This window comes from Podarcis filfolensis (genome assembly GCF_964270895.1).
Source record: "Podarcis filfolensis genome assembly, chromosome: 3".
NCBI classification, from domain to species: Eukaryota; Metazoa; Chordata; class Lepidosauria; order Squamata; family Lacertidae; genus Podarcis; species Podarcis filfolensis.
In genome coordinates, this window is record NC_139606.1 from 84,981,976 (window position 1) to 84,995,513 (window position 13,538).

General features: G+C 44.2%; 1 protein-coding gene across 5 annotated transcripts in view; it reads right to left on the reverse strand.

Annotated features, from left to right (window-relative positions):
* The window catches only part of MDGA1 (MAM domain containing glycosylphosphatidylinositol anchor 1), a 255,017-nt gene that overhangs the window by 51,843 nt on the left and 189,636 nt on the right, over positions 1 to 13,538 (reverse strand). For all 5 annotated transcript variants that reach the window (XR_014545719.1, XR_014545720.1, XM_083604484.1 and 2 more), the window contains exons 11-12: positions 9,141 to 9,318; positions 8,033 to 8,056 (exon numbers count right to left, since the gene is read on the reverse strand). Coding sequence is in view for 3 of the 5 variants with exons in the window: in XM_083604484.1 (XP_083460610.1) it covers positions 8,033 to 8,056; positions 9,141 to 9,318 (202 nt within the window). In the remaining 2 variants the exon portion in view is untranslated. The remainder of the gene's footprint in view (positions 1 to 8,032; positions 8,057 to 9,140; positions 9,319 to 13,538) is intronic.

Sequence of the window (13,538 nt, forward strand, 5' to 3'; positions counted from 1 at the left end):
ACCTGAAGGAATGGTTTGTAGAAGCTCTGGGCTGAAAGGTTGCCCCTGGTGAAGCTCTGCCGGCTGCTGAAGCATGGAGGGCCCCATGGAAACTCGGCTAGAGAGCTCCTGCAAGTGAACACAGCCAAAGGGAGCTTGGCTGGCCACTTAACTGCTAATTAACCCTGACTAAGTGCTCTCTACTCGGTCCATTCATTTCTAATTAGCATCCTAATCCAAATTAGCCACCGTTTGTAATACTGAGTGCCGGGGACTGCCCAGCATCTGGAGCTAGAGGAGAAAAGGAGGCAGGAGATCTGAGACTCTGGGATTCGCAATAACAGTCTCTGTGGTTTATTCGATCTGTTCTGTGTCCAGATCTGAAAGGCAGGAGCTGAGGCGCGACGGCAGCTGCTTAGCAGCTCTTCCAAGGCGTTATGTGAATGAGATGGCTGAGCTCCAGTTCTAGCAGTGCCGATCAAGTCACACATGGGAGTCCTGCAGCACAGAAAAGGCTGTCGCACAAGGCTTGGTCATTTCAGCAAGCTACTTAACTCTGGCCAGAGGTTGTTGCACTTGGCTTCCAGATCTAAGCCACAATTCCAGCAAACTCAAAAGAAACCCCTAAAATCATAGAGTACTACGCCTTTGAAGGCCATCTAATTCAAACAATTTACACTCTGCCCATCTCCAGCAAGCTAGCACTCAATGCAAATTAATTCCCTGTCCTCCACACCAGTTTCACAGATTTCAATTCAAATTAAAGCAAATTAAAACAAATAGGAAATTTGAGGTTAATGCAGAGCAGAACTAAGGCCACCTTGTTGTTGTTTAGTCGTGTTCGACTCTTCGTGACCCCATGGACCAGAGCACGCCAGGCCCTCCTGTCTTCCACTGCCTCCTGCAGTTTGGTCAGACTCATGTTTGTAGCTTCGAAGACACTATCCAACCATCTCGTCCTCTGTCACCCCCTTCTCCTTGTGCCCTCCATCTTTCCCAACATCAGGGTCTTTTCCAGGGAGTCTTCTCTTCTCATGAGGTGGCCAAAGTATTGGAGCCTCAGTTTCACGATCTGTCCTTCCAGGGAGCACTCAGGGCTGATTTCCTTAAGAATGGATCGGTTTGATCTTCTTGCAGTCCATGGGACTCTCAAGAGTCTCCTCCAGCACCATATTTCAAAAGCATCAATTCTTCGGCGATCAGCCTTCTTTATGGTCCAGCTCTCACTTCCATACATCACTACTGGGAAAACCATAGCTTTTACTAAGGCCACCTATCTCCAGTCAAATTTTTGAATATATTATCATTGGAGAACCTTTGACAAGGCATGATGACCTCATTTGACCACACCACACATTAAGCCACCCTCAATACGGACCAGAGACTGCACGGGCAAAACAGTGCTCTTAGCACTGGACCAGGAACCTTGGACACAGCACCGAACAGATGGTGAACCATACAAGCAAAGGGACCACCAATATCGAGGGACCAAATCTTCTTTATGATTTGGAAGGGGAGGAAGTTCTAATTTGGTCCCACTCTTCCCAAACAAGTTGCCAGCACTGTTAAAAGCTGATAGTTCCCACTGTCTGTTGCTTGGCTAGAGGAGGAGAGATACATCCCAACAGCCCATTGTTGTATCTTTGAACTGAGCATTTATGCACTTCATACAGCCAGCTGTTTCATTCTGATCTGCATCTTAGGGCAGAGGTCTGCTGTGTATCTTCAGAGGATGGCATTAAACAAAGTTATTGGGCTAGCTGAAGGATTAGTACTAGCACAACAGGTTTTTCTCTTGCGGGACCAGTGAGTCCGGGTCACTGGGGGATGGAGTGTGCAAAGGAGTACTAAGGGCAAGACAAAATAGCTTGGGGATCAAATGGCCATGACTTTATCGATTACAGATGTCAGTAGGTTTTGGCACAGGCATTGGGTGTGTATCCTGAATCACCCAGCTCATCTGCTGGGTGATTATTCCTTCAGGGTTGATCCTGGGTTTTAGGATCATCCTATGATGTGAATCAATTCCAGGAATTTTTTCGAGGGTGCCATCTTAGGGTGTTATATAGCCCATTAGCCCCCGTTTCGGCATTTGTACAAAATACGTCCCCCTGGACCCCTTTAACAGGGCACCCTGAAAATCTCACTGATGTACTGGGGGTGCTATTATGAGCCACCGCATCTGCCAGACTAAGGAACCGACCCAATGCTTACTGTGCTGCTGAGTGTGAGCCCTTATTGGTCAGAGAGGAGAATGTTGCATTGCACAAGGAGAAATCCTTGCATGGATGGAACATTCACCTTAGCACTGTGTTGCACGCAACCCATCATCTTTGCTTTACAGCACATGGTCTTGAATTAGCCGAACTGCAAGAAAGAAGACGGGTGCAATTTACAAATCCCTTCACTTGAACCTTCTGGGCCATAACATAGCATCTGTTTAGCAACACACAGGAACAACTCATTAAAATTGTGGAAGGGGAAAATTAAGGAGGCAGAATGTAATCAACAGGACTGGAATATGGTCAGGTTATTAGCGTAGGGCATTCTAAATCCATTTACAAGTTGAAAGAAAGATAAATAAGTGAATTCTGGGAACTTTGTTAGGGATCCTAACAGTCAAACTGGGAGTAATTTCTGAGAATTAGATTTTGTTTTGTTCTGGTCAGGCTTGTGGATGTATAATCTCAAGGGGCCTGGGAAATAAATGTTCTCCCCACCACCCTGTCTCAGTCTCTTTGGGTAGATGATACCCAATGCCTAGCTCTTTACTCACTCCACGTACTTGCCCTAACAACATTAAGCATGAACATCATATTAACCAAAGAGAAAATGGATGAAGAAATAATTACGTTAAGCGATTCTCTGAGCCTGTAAATTAATCAACATTATGTACCCCTTGATCAGGCTGCAATGGACATTAATCATATAATCTTTGCCTTTCATTCAAGAGTGCGAGACATTCACACCTAAGATTTTATGTAGGCAACCATGTGTAATGGTTCTTTCGCTCTAATAAGCCCACCTCCCAAATTCACCATGAAGAGCAGTTGTGGAATTCAGTGTGGGAGGAGAAAGAGAGAGCTGAAGATGGCACATATCATTCATGGCTTCCTTTTGCTTTTAAAACAGACACAAGAGAAATGATCCCACTTCATGGCACCAGAATGGCCAAAGAGCACTGGGTTGATATATAGCTGCCTCCACAGAGGGCTCTTGCCAGTTTGGGTGTAATAACAGACTGAGAGGCCTTGTGTCTTAATCTTAGGGAGGCCCAGCTCCAAATACACTGAAGGGGGGGCAGCTTGTGCATGTGTGTGTGTGCACACCCACACACATATGTACACATATATGCATTCAATTTTGGGGCAGGATTTTAACTAGAATCCCTCCCCTCCTCCCTCCTCTGAAATTAGCAGTCTCCTGAGGCTGTTTTTGGTAAACGTGGAGAATGGGAAAAGAAAAGCAATGTGCTTTAAAATGCACCTCCTGGGAAGGAGGGATCTTCTCCTGGGAAGTCTGATTTTACATGTGGACATTTTAAATACACTGAAACGGAGCAGCTTGTTTGAAAAAGAAAGCCACCAAAGCAGCATATTCCAGAGTATGATCTCAGTGCTGGCTTGCTTATTTATTTATTATTAAATAATATTATAAATAATAGCCAGATAGGCTTTCAGGGCAGTTTCACAACAATAAAATCAATGTGATATACAAAAATCACGGTGCACATGGCGCATCACGGCTATGCACAATGTCTGGCTGGGAGGCTGGCTGCCGGCTCCATGTATGCTGCCCTGAGCTCACCACAGGATACAAATGTAACAGATACATAACTAATTGTGAGGGGCATCTCACATTTGGCAAGAATCCTCTCTGCTTTGCAAGCGTGGTATGGCTGAGATGTGTGAATAGACGAGCCTTTGCCAAGTCAATTAAGAAAAGAAAAGCTGTTGCAGACACTCAAAGATACAAAATATTCCTCATAATGAAATAGGTTAGGTATGAGCTTTCAAGCTGGTGGTTTCTTGGGGTTGGCATGTGTTTTCTTAACAGAGGGTAGTCCTCTTATTTGAAGGGCTGCCTAGTCCAAGTTCAGCTTAAAGATAAAGAACAGCAAGAAGGGAAGATCTTTTAGATGCCCATTGATGGTGAGCACCTGGAGAGCAGACTAAGCACACACACCTGTCTCCAGTGGCCACCAGTGGTTTTCCTTACTCTAGTAAGATGCACTGTTGCAGCAATTATTTCCAAATCATATCTATACATATGCATGCTTTTTTGATGACACATTTCCTTTTCGTGTGTGAAGATATTCAAGCAACCACCTTAAGGTTTCTAGATAAATACTTGGTAATGAATACCAAACATGTACACAGTAAAATAAACTGAAAGTAAAATGCAACTTACTAAACTGATCTGTAGGGTCCCAAAAAAATTCTGTTCGCAGCATGATAGAGAGTCTACAGTCAAGCTGCCAACAGCTCTTGCACCTCAACAACCTAAACTCTGGAAACCATGGAATCCAAGGCAGGGCCTTCTGTGCTGGGCTCAGCAGTCACAGAGGGCTCAATGGCATAAGGCAGATATGCAGATATGCAGGATCCAATCATGCTGAGGTTTAAAGGAAAGTTGGACCAAACAAACCCACCTGCTTTTGCGGGGCCCCTTGCTCAGTAACTTAAGAGGATGCAAAATTCAAAAGCTGCACCATATTCCCAGTTCTTTATGCAGTCCTGGTTTACTTTTTTTCTGAACAAAGAAGTACTAACTTTATCTATATGGCACAATTCTATGGCTAAACTCAGCACAGCTTCCTGCAACTGTCCTAAATAATCTTCTTCTGTTAGCATCACACTGTTCATTTTGCACACCTGGGATCTGATATTTGAAGATAATGCGAGCTTATTATAGTTCAACAAAAGTCAATATGAACATTAAGAATAGAGTCTCTAACATTAAGTACCTGGGCCAAATCTTGAGAAACTTGGCCTCTAGCTCAGGTGGCCTCAATGGATGATAAGTCAATGTCTATTATTCTTTATATCTATTACAACGGCTAACAAAAGTAAATGCCACACTTCTGAATATTCCATCTTGGCTACAGCAACCTTTGATCCACATCAGAACAACAGGGGAAGGTGGTCGGCAAAACATTTTGCTTTAGGGCTTCAATAGCTCTTTTTTTGTTAGTCACTGTAATAAATATAATCGCATTGTTCTAGCATCCAAAGCAAATTTGTCCAAAGTGCTGTTTGACAATTTCCTCCCTTGCCTCTTTTTCTCTCTCAAGTTGCTTAAATTGTGAGCCTGAAGGCAATGACTTGGTTTGTTTATTTGTGCACAGTGCCTAGCATGTATTAGGGACTTTATTAATATTAAATGTTAATGGTGAAGGTGATGAAAATGGAGCTTCCAAAATCCCCTGAATCTAAAGTTATTTGCCCTGTATACTGTCTCTGTGCATGGCAAGCAACTGCTTCTAGGTTTCATCAATATGCAGGTAGCACTCAGCTCTATTTTTCCATATAGTCTAATTTAGACAAGGTGTGGCAGGTGCTGGACCAGTGTCTGGTCTGGAGGCAAAATGGCTTGAATGAGGGCCAATAAACTGAATATGAGTCCTGATAACAAAAGGTACTGTTGATTGGTGGTTGCTGGTGTTCTCCTTGATTCCACATATATGTGGCCTGGCAGTGGTGACTCAGAGGTGAGAAACAGTCACCTGGACAGGGCCAGGAAACAAAAACTTCACCAGACAAGCATCAAATACAAGTAAGAGAATGTAAGAAAGAATACAGTGTGGGAGTAGTGATGCAATTTTCTGAAAATTTCGATGTTGAGCTTAACTGCAGATTTTTTGCCTTCATTTCAACAAACATTTCTAACATATTAAATGCATTATTATACAAGTTTCTGTATTTTCTTAAAGTAACCAACATACGAAGAATTATATAAAATAATGCATATAACTGTATATAAAATAATTGTGTGTTAATGCAGAGTACCATATTACATATCTAAGTGTTTTTTGTATATGTGTTTGTTGATAAATTGTTGGATTTAAAAAGAAAAGAAAAATTACAATGCATGAGGTGCTTGATGCAAGAGGTGGTCCGATTTGGAAAAAGTGCATCGGGCTGGATCCGCCAAATTCCATGTATAAATCCATTTAAAATTGATTCCTCCTCCATCCCTATGAGGGAGACACAGTTTCCATGGTCAGACACAAACGTTTGAAATAAATTTGTGGTCCGATTAAGCCTTGGCTCAGGTCAAGTGCTGATGCTAATTTTTCTACATTCCTGTGGCAGTGACCAGACCACACATTTAAGCATAGCTGAGTATTAAAATTGCTTAGACGGGTCTGCCTTATAATTTCTGCATGACATTCCTGTTTCCCATATAAGTTTAACTTTTGTGTGTGTGCCTCTCTTTCCTATTGCCTGGGGCACTGAAGAAACAGAATTAAAAACTCAGTTTTGTGTTATGTGGTGCATTATTGGCTCAAATTAAGACAAGGCTGCATATTGGCTTCTTCCTAGGTTAATGAAGGATTCAGAGATTCAGTAATGCACACTGGTCTAGCTCCTGAATGGGCATGATTCAGAGGTATAGCACCTGCATTGCATTCAGAAGTTCCCAGAATCAGTCTCTGGAATGTTCCATTCAAATGATCAGGCTGCAAGTAATAGGAAACTCTTCTTCCTGAGACCCTGAATGACCACTGCTAGTCAGAATAGACAATACAGTGGTACCTCGGGTTACAGACGCTTCAGGTTACAGACTCCGCTAACCCAGAAATAGTACCTCGGGTTAAGAACTTTGCTTCAGGATGAGAACAGAAATCGTGTGTCGGCGGCAGCGGGAGGCCCCATTAGCTAAAGTGGTACCTCAGGTTAAGAACAGACCTCCAGAACGAATTAAGTTCTTAACCCAAGGTACAACTGTACTGGGTTAGATTGACTAGTATTCTAACCTGGTATAAAACAGTTCTGTGTTCTGCATTCAAATGATCACTCCAAGCACCCTAGTCCTGGGTCTTTGATGCCTTCCTCTTATCTTTGGGCACCATCCAAGGCACTATATTTCATCTCTTAAACCTTAAACAGCTTAGGAAACGCATATGTTATAGACCAGCTCCTCCTATATGCCAGTGAGTCTATGGTATCTGTGCCAGCTGATCCTTTGTTTGTATCTACCTTATGTATTAGATCTATTATAGGCATTCTCAGCGGTTGCTACCTATCTATGGCTGCTTCCAGACTGCTGCCATTTTACAGGTGGGAATCCATTGCATGCTGGCAAATTCGGGTTGTGCAATAAAAAATGGGTTTGGCTATGTGGTGCATGAAACCTGCTAAAGAAAGGAAGGAAGGAAGGAAGAAACAAACAAACAAACAAACAAACAAACAGTGGGGCAAGGAAAGGGATGAGAAAATGCACTAGAAAGTGTGGGATTAACAACTGCTTGGCGTAATGTTGCATAGCTTCCCTGCAAGCAAACTAGAATAAATGTGTCAATGGTGCATAACCTTCCTGCAAACTTTGTGCGAACAAATCAGGATGAGTGCTGAATAAATGAGCAATCTGGAAGCAATCTCTGAATGCCTCTTTTGCAACTCTGCCAAAGTTCCCATCTGAACATTATCTGTAGAAAATGCAAGGGGGTCAAAAACTTGAGAAGTCATTGAGAAGTTTGTGATGAATGAGTTATTATCCTAGCTTTCTTATATGCATTCTTACATTTATTTCAGCTAAATATTTAAGGCACTTGCGTGTTTCATTTCCCTTTATTTTTTAAAAAACTCCACTTATCTGAAAAACATTTTTTTGAATGTTAATACTCTATTTCAAGTCTAAAGATTAGATCAGCAGTAAGCAACATGGTGTCCTCCTGATGATGTCGGACTCCAACACCCATTAGTCAGCATGGCCAATAATTAGGGATGAAGGGAGCTATAGTCTAAAAACAGCTGGAGGACACCATGTTGGCTGTCCTTGGATTAGATATACAAAAAGGGTAGATAAAGTTTGGGTCACTGACACTTACCTACTGGGTTGGGGTAGCTGATTGCTGAGAAAGGAAACAGAAAGGGTTGTTTAGATTTTTATTAGATGTATAAGATCACACACAAATACTCACTGGAAGAAAATGTTTGAACTGCTCCCAACATATCTCTTAGTACTCATGCCCCTAAGCATTCTGTTACTCTTGACCAGCCTTTCTCCCTAGACACTGATGGACTACAACTCCCATCATCCCTGATTTCTGGCCCTTCTCACTAGGGCTGATGGGAGTAGTAGTCCAACATCATCTGGAGACCCAAGTTTCAGAAAGGCTGCCCTAGACTGACCACAACAAATTATTCCATCGTTCAAAAAAGAGGGAAGTAGTTTTACTATATCTCATTCGTGGAGCCTTATGGGAACCAAGAAAGCTCAAGAGAATAGGTACAACCAGTTGGGAGGGAAAAAGTGGCAGCTGATATGATAAGGTTAAATCCCAATGTGAAACAGGATTTATGGAGAGAACTGTATTGAATTGTGACTTAGCTTCCTGTGAGAGAAAACCACGTATCAAATGGAAGATTTGAATCTGAGGCCCTGTGCATAGCACCAAAATTGTGGGTGGTAGAAAAATGCAAAAGTGGGGACTGTTTTATGATTCATGGCAAGGAACCAGAAGCTCATATGTGAGTGGAAAGGACTTTGATGCTCCATTGAAGCTGAAGCTCACCAAATATTTTGCACTTGGGACCCCACTGAAAATCTGCCTATGTATTCTCCTATCAGCAAAGGATTCATGGATACAAACAGTCCGAAGAATCTGATGGCAGTGGATGAGTTGGACAGCACATATTGCAGATCTACTGCTTTTGCTAAGGAGGCCTGACTCTGAGCTCTGCCTGAATGTAAAATGGCCTGGGAACCACACAGAGATTAGTAAGCTCTCTAGAAGAAGAACAGTGTGTCAAGTGGAACAAGGAAACAACCCAATCTGATGGTGGTGTGTGTATGGCCTCCCAAGCCCTTCAAAGTTATTCTGAAAAATGGCTGACAGGACTAAGGTTCTCTCTGGAGAAATACACCCCTTCAGGGCCGTGATACTGCTGTAAAGGGGCTGGTCACTCAATAAGGTAAGAGAGCAAGAAACTTACGTTCTATATAGTGGATGGTGCGGGTAGCCATGTCCCCAGACCCAAAGCGGGTTAGGGGTGTGAGGCGAACTTCATAGCTCAGAGGCACCTTCAGGTCAGTCAGGAGGTATTCTTGCAGCATGCCCTTTTCCACCTTCCGCACAGAAATGGATTTGGGGGGCAGGTCCCTGTGATTCATCTGAAGAGGCATAAACCAGGTTTTGGTTAGACAAAGAAAATGGTTTTGAAATCTGAACATTGAAAGCACTTAATGAGCTTTCTAGTCTGGGTGTTCTGTCTTCTCTCTTCTTGCCGACTATTAACTATAACATAGGCTACAGGTGCTCTATGCATTCCTGTATGAATTTTTGTTGTTTAGTCGTGTCCGACTCTTCGTGACCTCATGGACCAGAGCACGGCAGGCACTTCTTTTACCGCCTCCTGCAGTTTGGTCAAACTCATGTCAGTAGCTTCAAGAACACTGTCCAACCATCTCATCCTCTGTCGCCCCTTCTTCTTGTGGCATGGTGCTAAAACTTAAAATATGAAGCAGGATTCTGCATCCTCAACAGTTTTTTTTAAAAAACAAAACATTTCTAAAATATGGAATGCTAAAGACTCAAAACTCCAAAGTGCATCTGAGTCATGGTTCCAGTGGAAAGAATATGAGAATTTTGTGTTTGGGGCAGCAGAACCATTTCCCAAATTACAGAGCAATAAATTCCCCAAATTACAGAGCAAGAAAGCCACTGTGTAATGTTCAACAGGGTTATGCAGTTAATACTGCCTTTGCGGGACTCACCTTTCAAACATATGCTTGCCACAGTCACAATTTACATTTATAGGTATACATCATATAAGCATAATTGTGCATATGGAATGAACATGCATGTGCAGTGGATCTGCTCAGGCGCTTTAATGAGCACTCATTGGTCATGAGCAGAGACTGCTGGCTGCGATTCCCCCTTGCCCCGGCACATTAACTCTGTATATTAACAGCTGAAAAGGGCATTAGGCTTGAATCAAAACTAGCTACTTGGCTTTAGTTTCATTGTACTATTTTGATAATGAGCTCCTGCCAGCTGCTTCAAAATCTGCCCACTTAGAAATATATTACTGCTATTTCATGCTGAAGGTTGAGGGTGTGACAGCTGGCAAGTCCTGGGCCAAAACTTGTGGCCTTCTCCCTCCCCCTTTCCCCTCTAAAGTTGTGAATTCCTCCCCTCTAGTTCCACCAAGCCATTCTGGAGCATGTTGAAGTTTTGTCACACTGCCCGTAAATGTGCAGGCAGATGAAGAGGAGGGAGGTCTGTGCATTATTTCAGCTTCTGTGGTGACGGTGGAGGCAGAAAGAGACCAGTGCATATGGACAAGGAAGCAGGATGTGCGTCCTTGTCACCTGATCTACTTCAAGCAATAAAGAGGAAACAGAGAGAGAATTGTTGGGAAGCACTGCATGGACCTGCTATTAAGTGTTAGCCAAAGCCCACAGATGACCCTAATCTGTTCATTGGCTGACCTGCAGTTCAGACGTATAATTCCCAGATGGAAAATTACTACTTCCATGGCAAATTTGGAATTTTGGTTTCTTTGGTTTCTTTCCAGTTGTCATTTTCCCTGCCTTAAGTTCTGTTGTCCACATTTCTGCATCAGTTTCCTTTTTATCTTAAAGACATCCTCATGAAAGTTTCTCAGCATTTTCCTGCAAATGTATCAAAATCTACACAGTTTTTATATGCGATTTCCCCTGATATATTGTTATTTTCACTAATGTGTGCATTTCAATGCATACTTTCTCCCGATACATTATTGGGTTAGAGAACAGCACCACAAATTCAGAGAAGTGCGAATTTTGAAGGTTAGCTGAGATTCGGTTCACATATTATTTCAGAAAGTTCGAATAAGGTAGGCTTCCATTAAAATTCAAACTGAACCAAATTTATGCCCCATCAATACTACCACTTATCTATTGTTACTTAAACAATCTGTTTAAACTCCAGGTATGTCCAGGTTGTCTTCCATGCAAGTAGAACACTGTCTTGTTTGAGGGCCCATCCAGACTTTTGCTTGTCCTGCTGCTTCCCACAGGAAAATCCAATGTTTACCACTGAATTGGAGCAAACATCTGTTGGGTATTCTGAAGATTGATGCTTGCTCCACTAAAGAGTGGGTTCGACGTGGCAAACAGAACCGCTCAGGCTTGTGCCTAGAAAGCAGAAAACTGCTCAGTGGAGGTTTGGACAAACCCAGATGCCTTTTTCCTCCCCTACACTCTTCTGTTCTTGTAAGTGGAGAAGGTATGACTGAGACCTAGGACAGAGGCAGCTTCTCAGAGAATGAGTCAAATAAAATGAAAATCATATTGTTTCTGGAATCCAGCCAGCATCCATTTTTAATCAGTGTGTGCCTCATCTGCAAATATCCACAATGGATACAGATTTGAACAGAACCCTTATAGATGAGTCGTTCTGTTTGCCAGCTTTCTCACTGTCTCAGCCAAGCAAGACAATATCCTACTTCCAGGGGCAAATCCCTTCATATATTTCGGCATGCAACACACTATTTCCTGGAAACAATGTGAAGTGTGATAGCAGAATCAAGAAGAAGTCTGATAGCAGGAAAGGAAGGCTATTTTGCAATTATGAGCCAGGATTTTTGATGGTGAGGCAGCTATCCCAAGGTTAGGGAGAACTGTTCCATTATGTCCAGCACACACCAAGCCAACTCGGGGGAAACCCACATAACATAACTACTACACATGGAATGGCTCCTGTAATATTTTCAACTCCCTCTTGGCTTGCTCTGTGTCAGGGGCTCAGGAGCAGGAGCACAGGGGAGAGAGGAAATGGAGAGCGAAGGGGAAGAATCCGAGGGCAGCGTAGGGGAGTATGATAGTGACCCGAGAGATCCCATGAGCTTCTCCAAGCGAATCAGAAGATTCCCAGAAGGGGGCGCCGATGGTCAGGGCAAGGGGGGTCCCAGGGGGGACGCACCAGAAACAAGGAGCTAGCGGGGAACCCCGAAACAGCAGCGGGGGATCAGGACCAGTTTCCCCACCAGAGCGTAGTGGGGGGGAAGAGTCACATGTGTCAGGGCCAGCGTCTCCTCCAGCGGGGAGAGAAGGTGAGTCAGGGCTGACCATGCCTCCATCGGAGAGTGGGGGAACGGAGGGGAGGTCAGTTGCAGCTAGCCTCCCCGAAGGGGGAAGCAGTGACAGCAGCAGTGAAACGGTCAGGAGGAAAGTTGCTGGCTGGGCGCGCGCGCCAAGTTCAAATGTACAGGCGCGGGGGACAGCAGGAGACCCGGATTGGGAACCAGCTCCTAAAGCCCGCCGGAGGGAGGGGGAAGGCTCAGGGGATTCAGCGTCAGAAGAGTCTAGAAAGGGCGAGACCCCAATGGACAGGCGGAACCAGAGGCGGAAAGAACAGAGGAAGAGGTGGAGTAAGGCTAGAGTCTTAAACTGGTGTCTGGGGGGAGGAGACTCAGACGGAGCATCAGCGGTCTGAAGGTTGAGACGTAGAGCTGCACGCTGCGGCTCTGGAAGTTAAACTGAACTCCAATAAAGACTTTCGTATTTAACAACGAAGTGGCGTTGGTCCTTTGTGAGCTGGGACCTCGGGCAGCTCTGACACTCTGTTTGCAAATGCACTGTACAAAGGGCCCGTATAATTGGAATTTACTTTCTAGTAATCATGTGATCTCCAACAGTTCAGGGTCTTGTAGGGGAGCAAACTGCATGCATGAGATAGGCCTCTGATTTATCTGTATCCATCTATCAAACCCATTGTCTGGCATCAAGATATCAAGAAATGATTAATATCTAGGATATTCCTCCAGATAACACAAAATGCATCTTCAGAGGCAGAGCTAGCTGCTCTGGCAACCGAAGCGGCACACATGCTGTGCACCCGGGTGCACGGCTAGCTGCCTGCAGAGGTGGGGCTAGCGTCCCAGGGGGGGTGCCATCCACCCATCCCAATATTGGTTACCATTTTCTTTCATACGGTGGTGTCAGGGAACTGCCATCAGCTCAGAGGCGAGAGGTGGAAGGGCAGTTGTGTTATAGGGAACCTCCGAAAATCTTGCGAAGCAGTTCCTCCTCTGGTGAGGAGGGAAGCCCCACCTCCAGTGGAGAGGAAGTGGTGGGAGCAGGGGATGCTAGGGAGAGCCTCAATACTGAGCCTGAGCAAACCAGAGAGGAGGGAAGTACCCCTTTGCCAGCTCCTAGTCTGCGCAGTAGGTTTAGGCGCAGGGAAGGGAGGAGAAGGTTGAGGAGAAGGTTGGAACTGTTATGCTGGAAGAAGTATAAGGACCACCCACTCCCAGATTCGGCTAGCAAGTGAGCCAGACATGAACATGCGACGCTCTTCACTGTAAATAGTTTGTACTAATAATAAAGCCTGGAAAAGACAGGTCAGT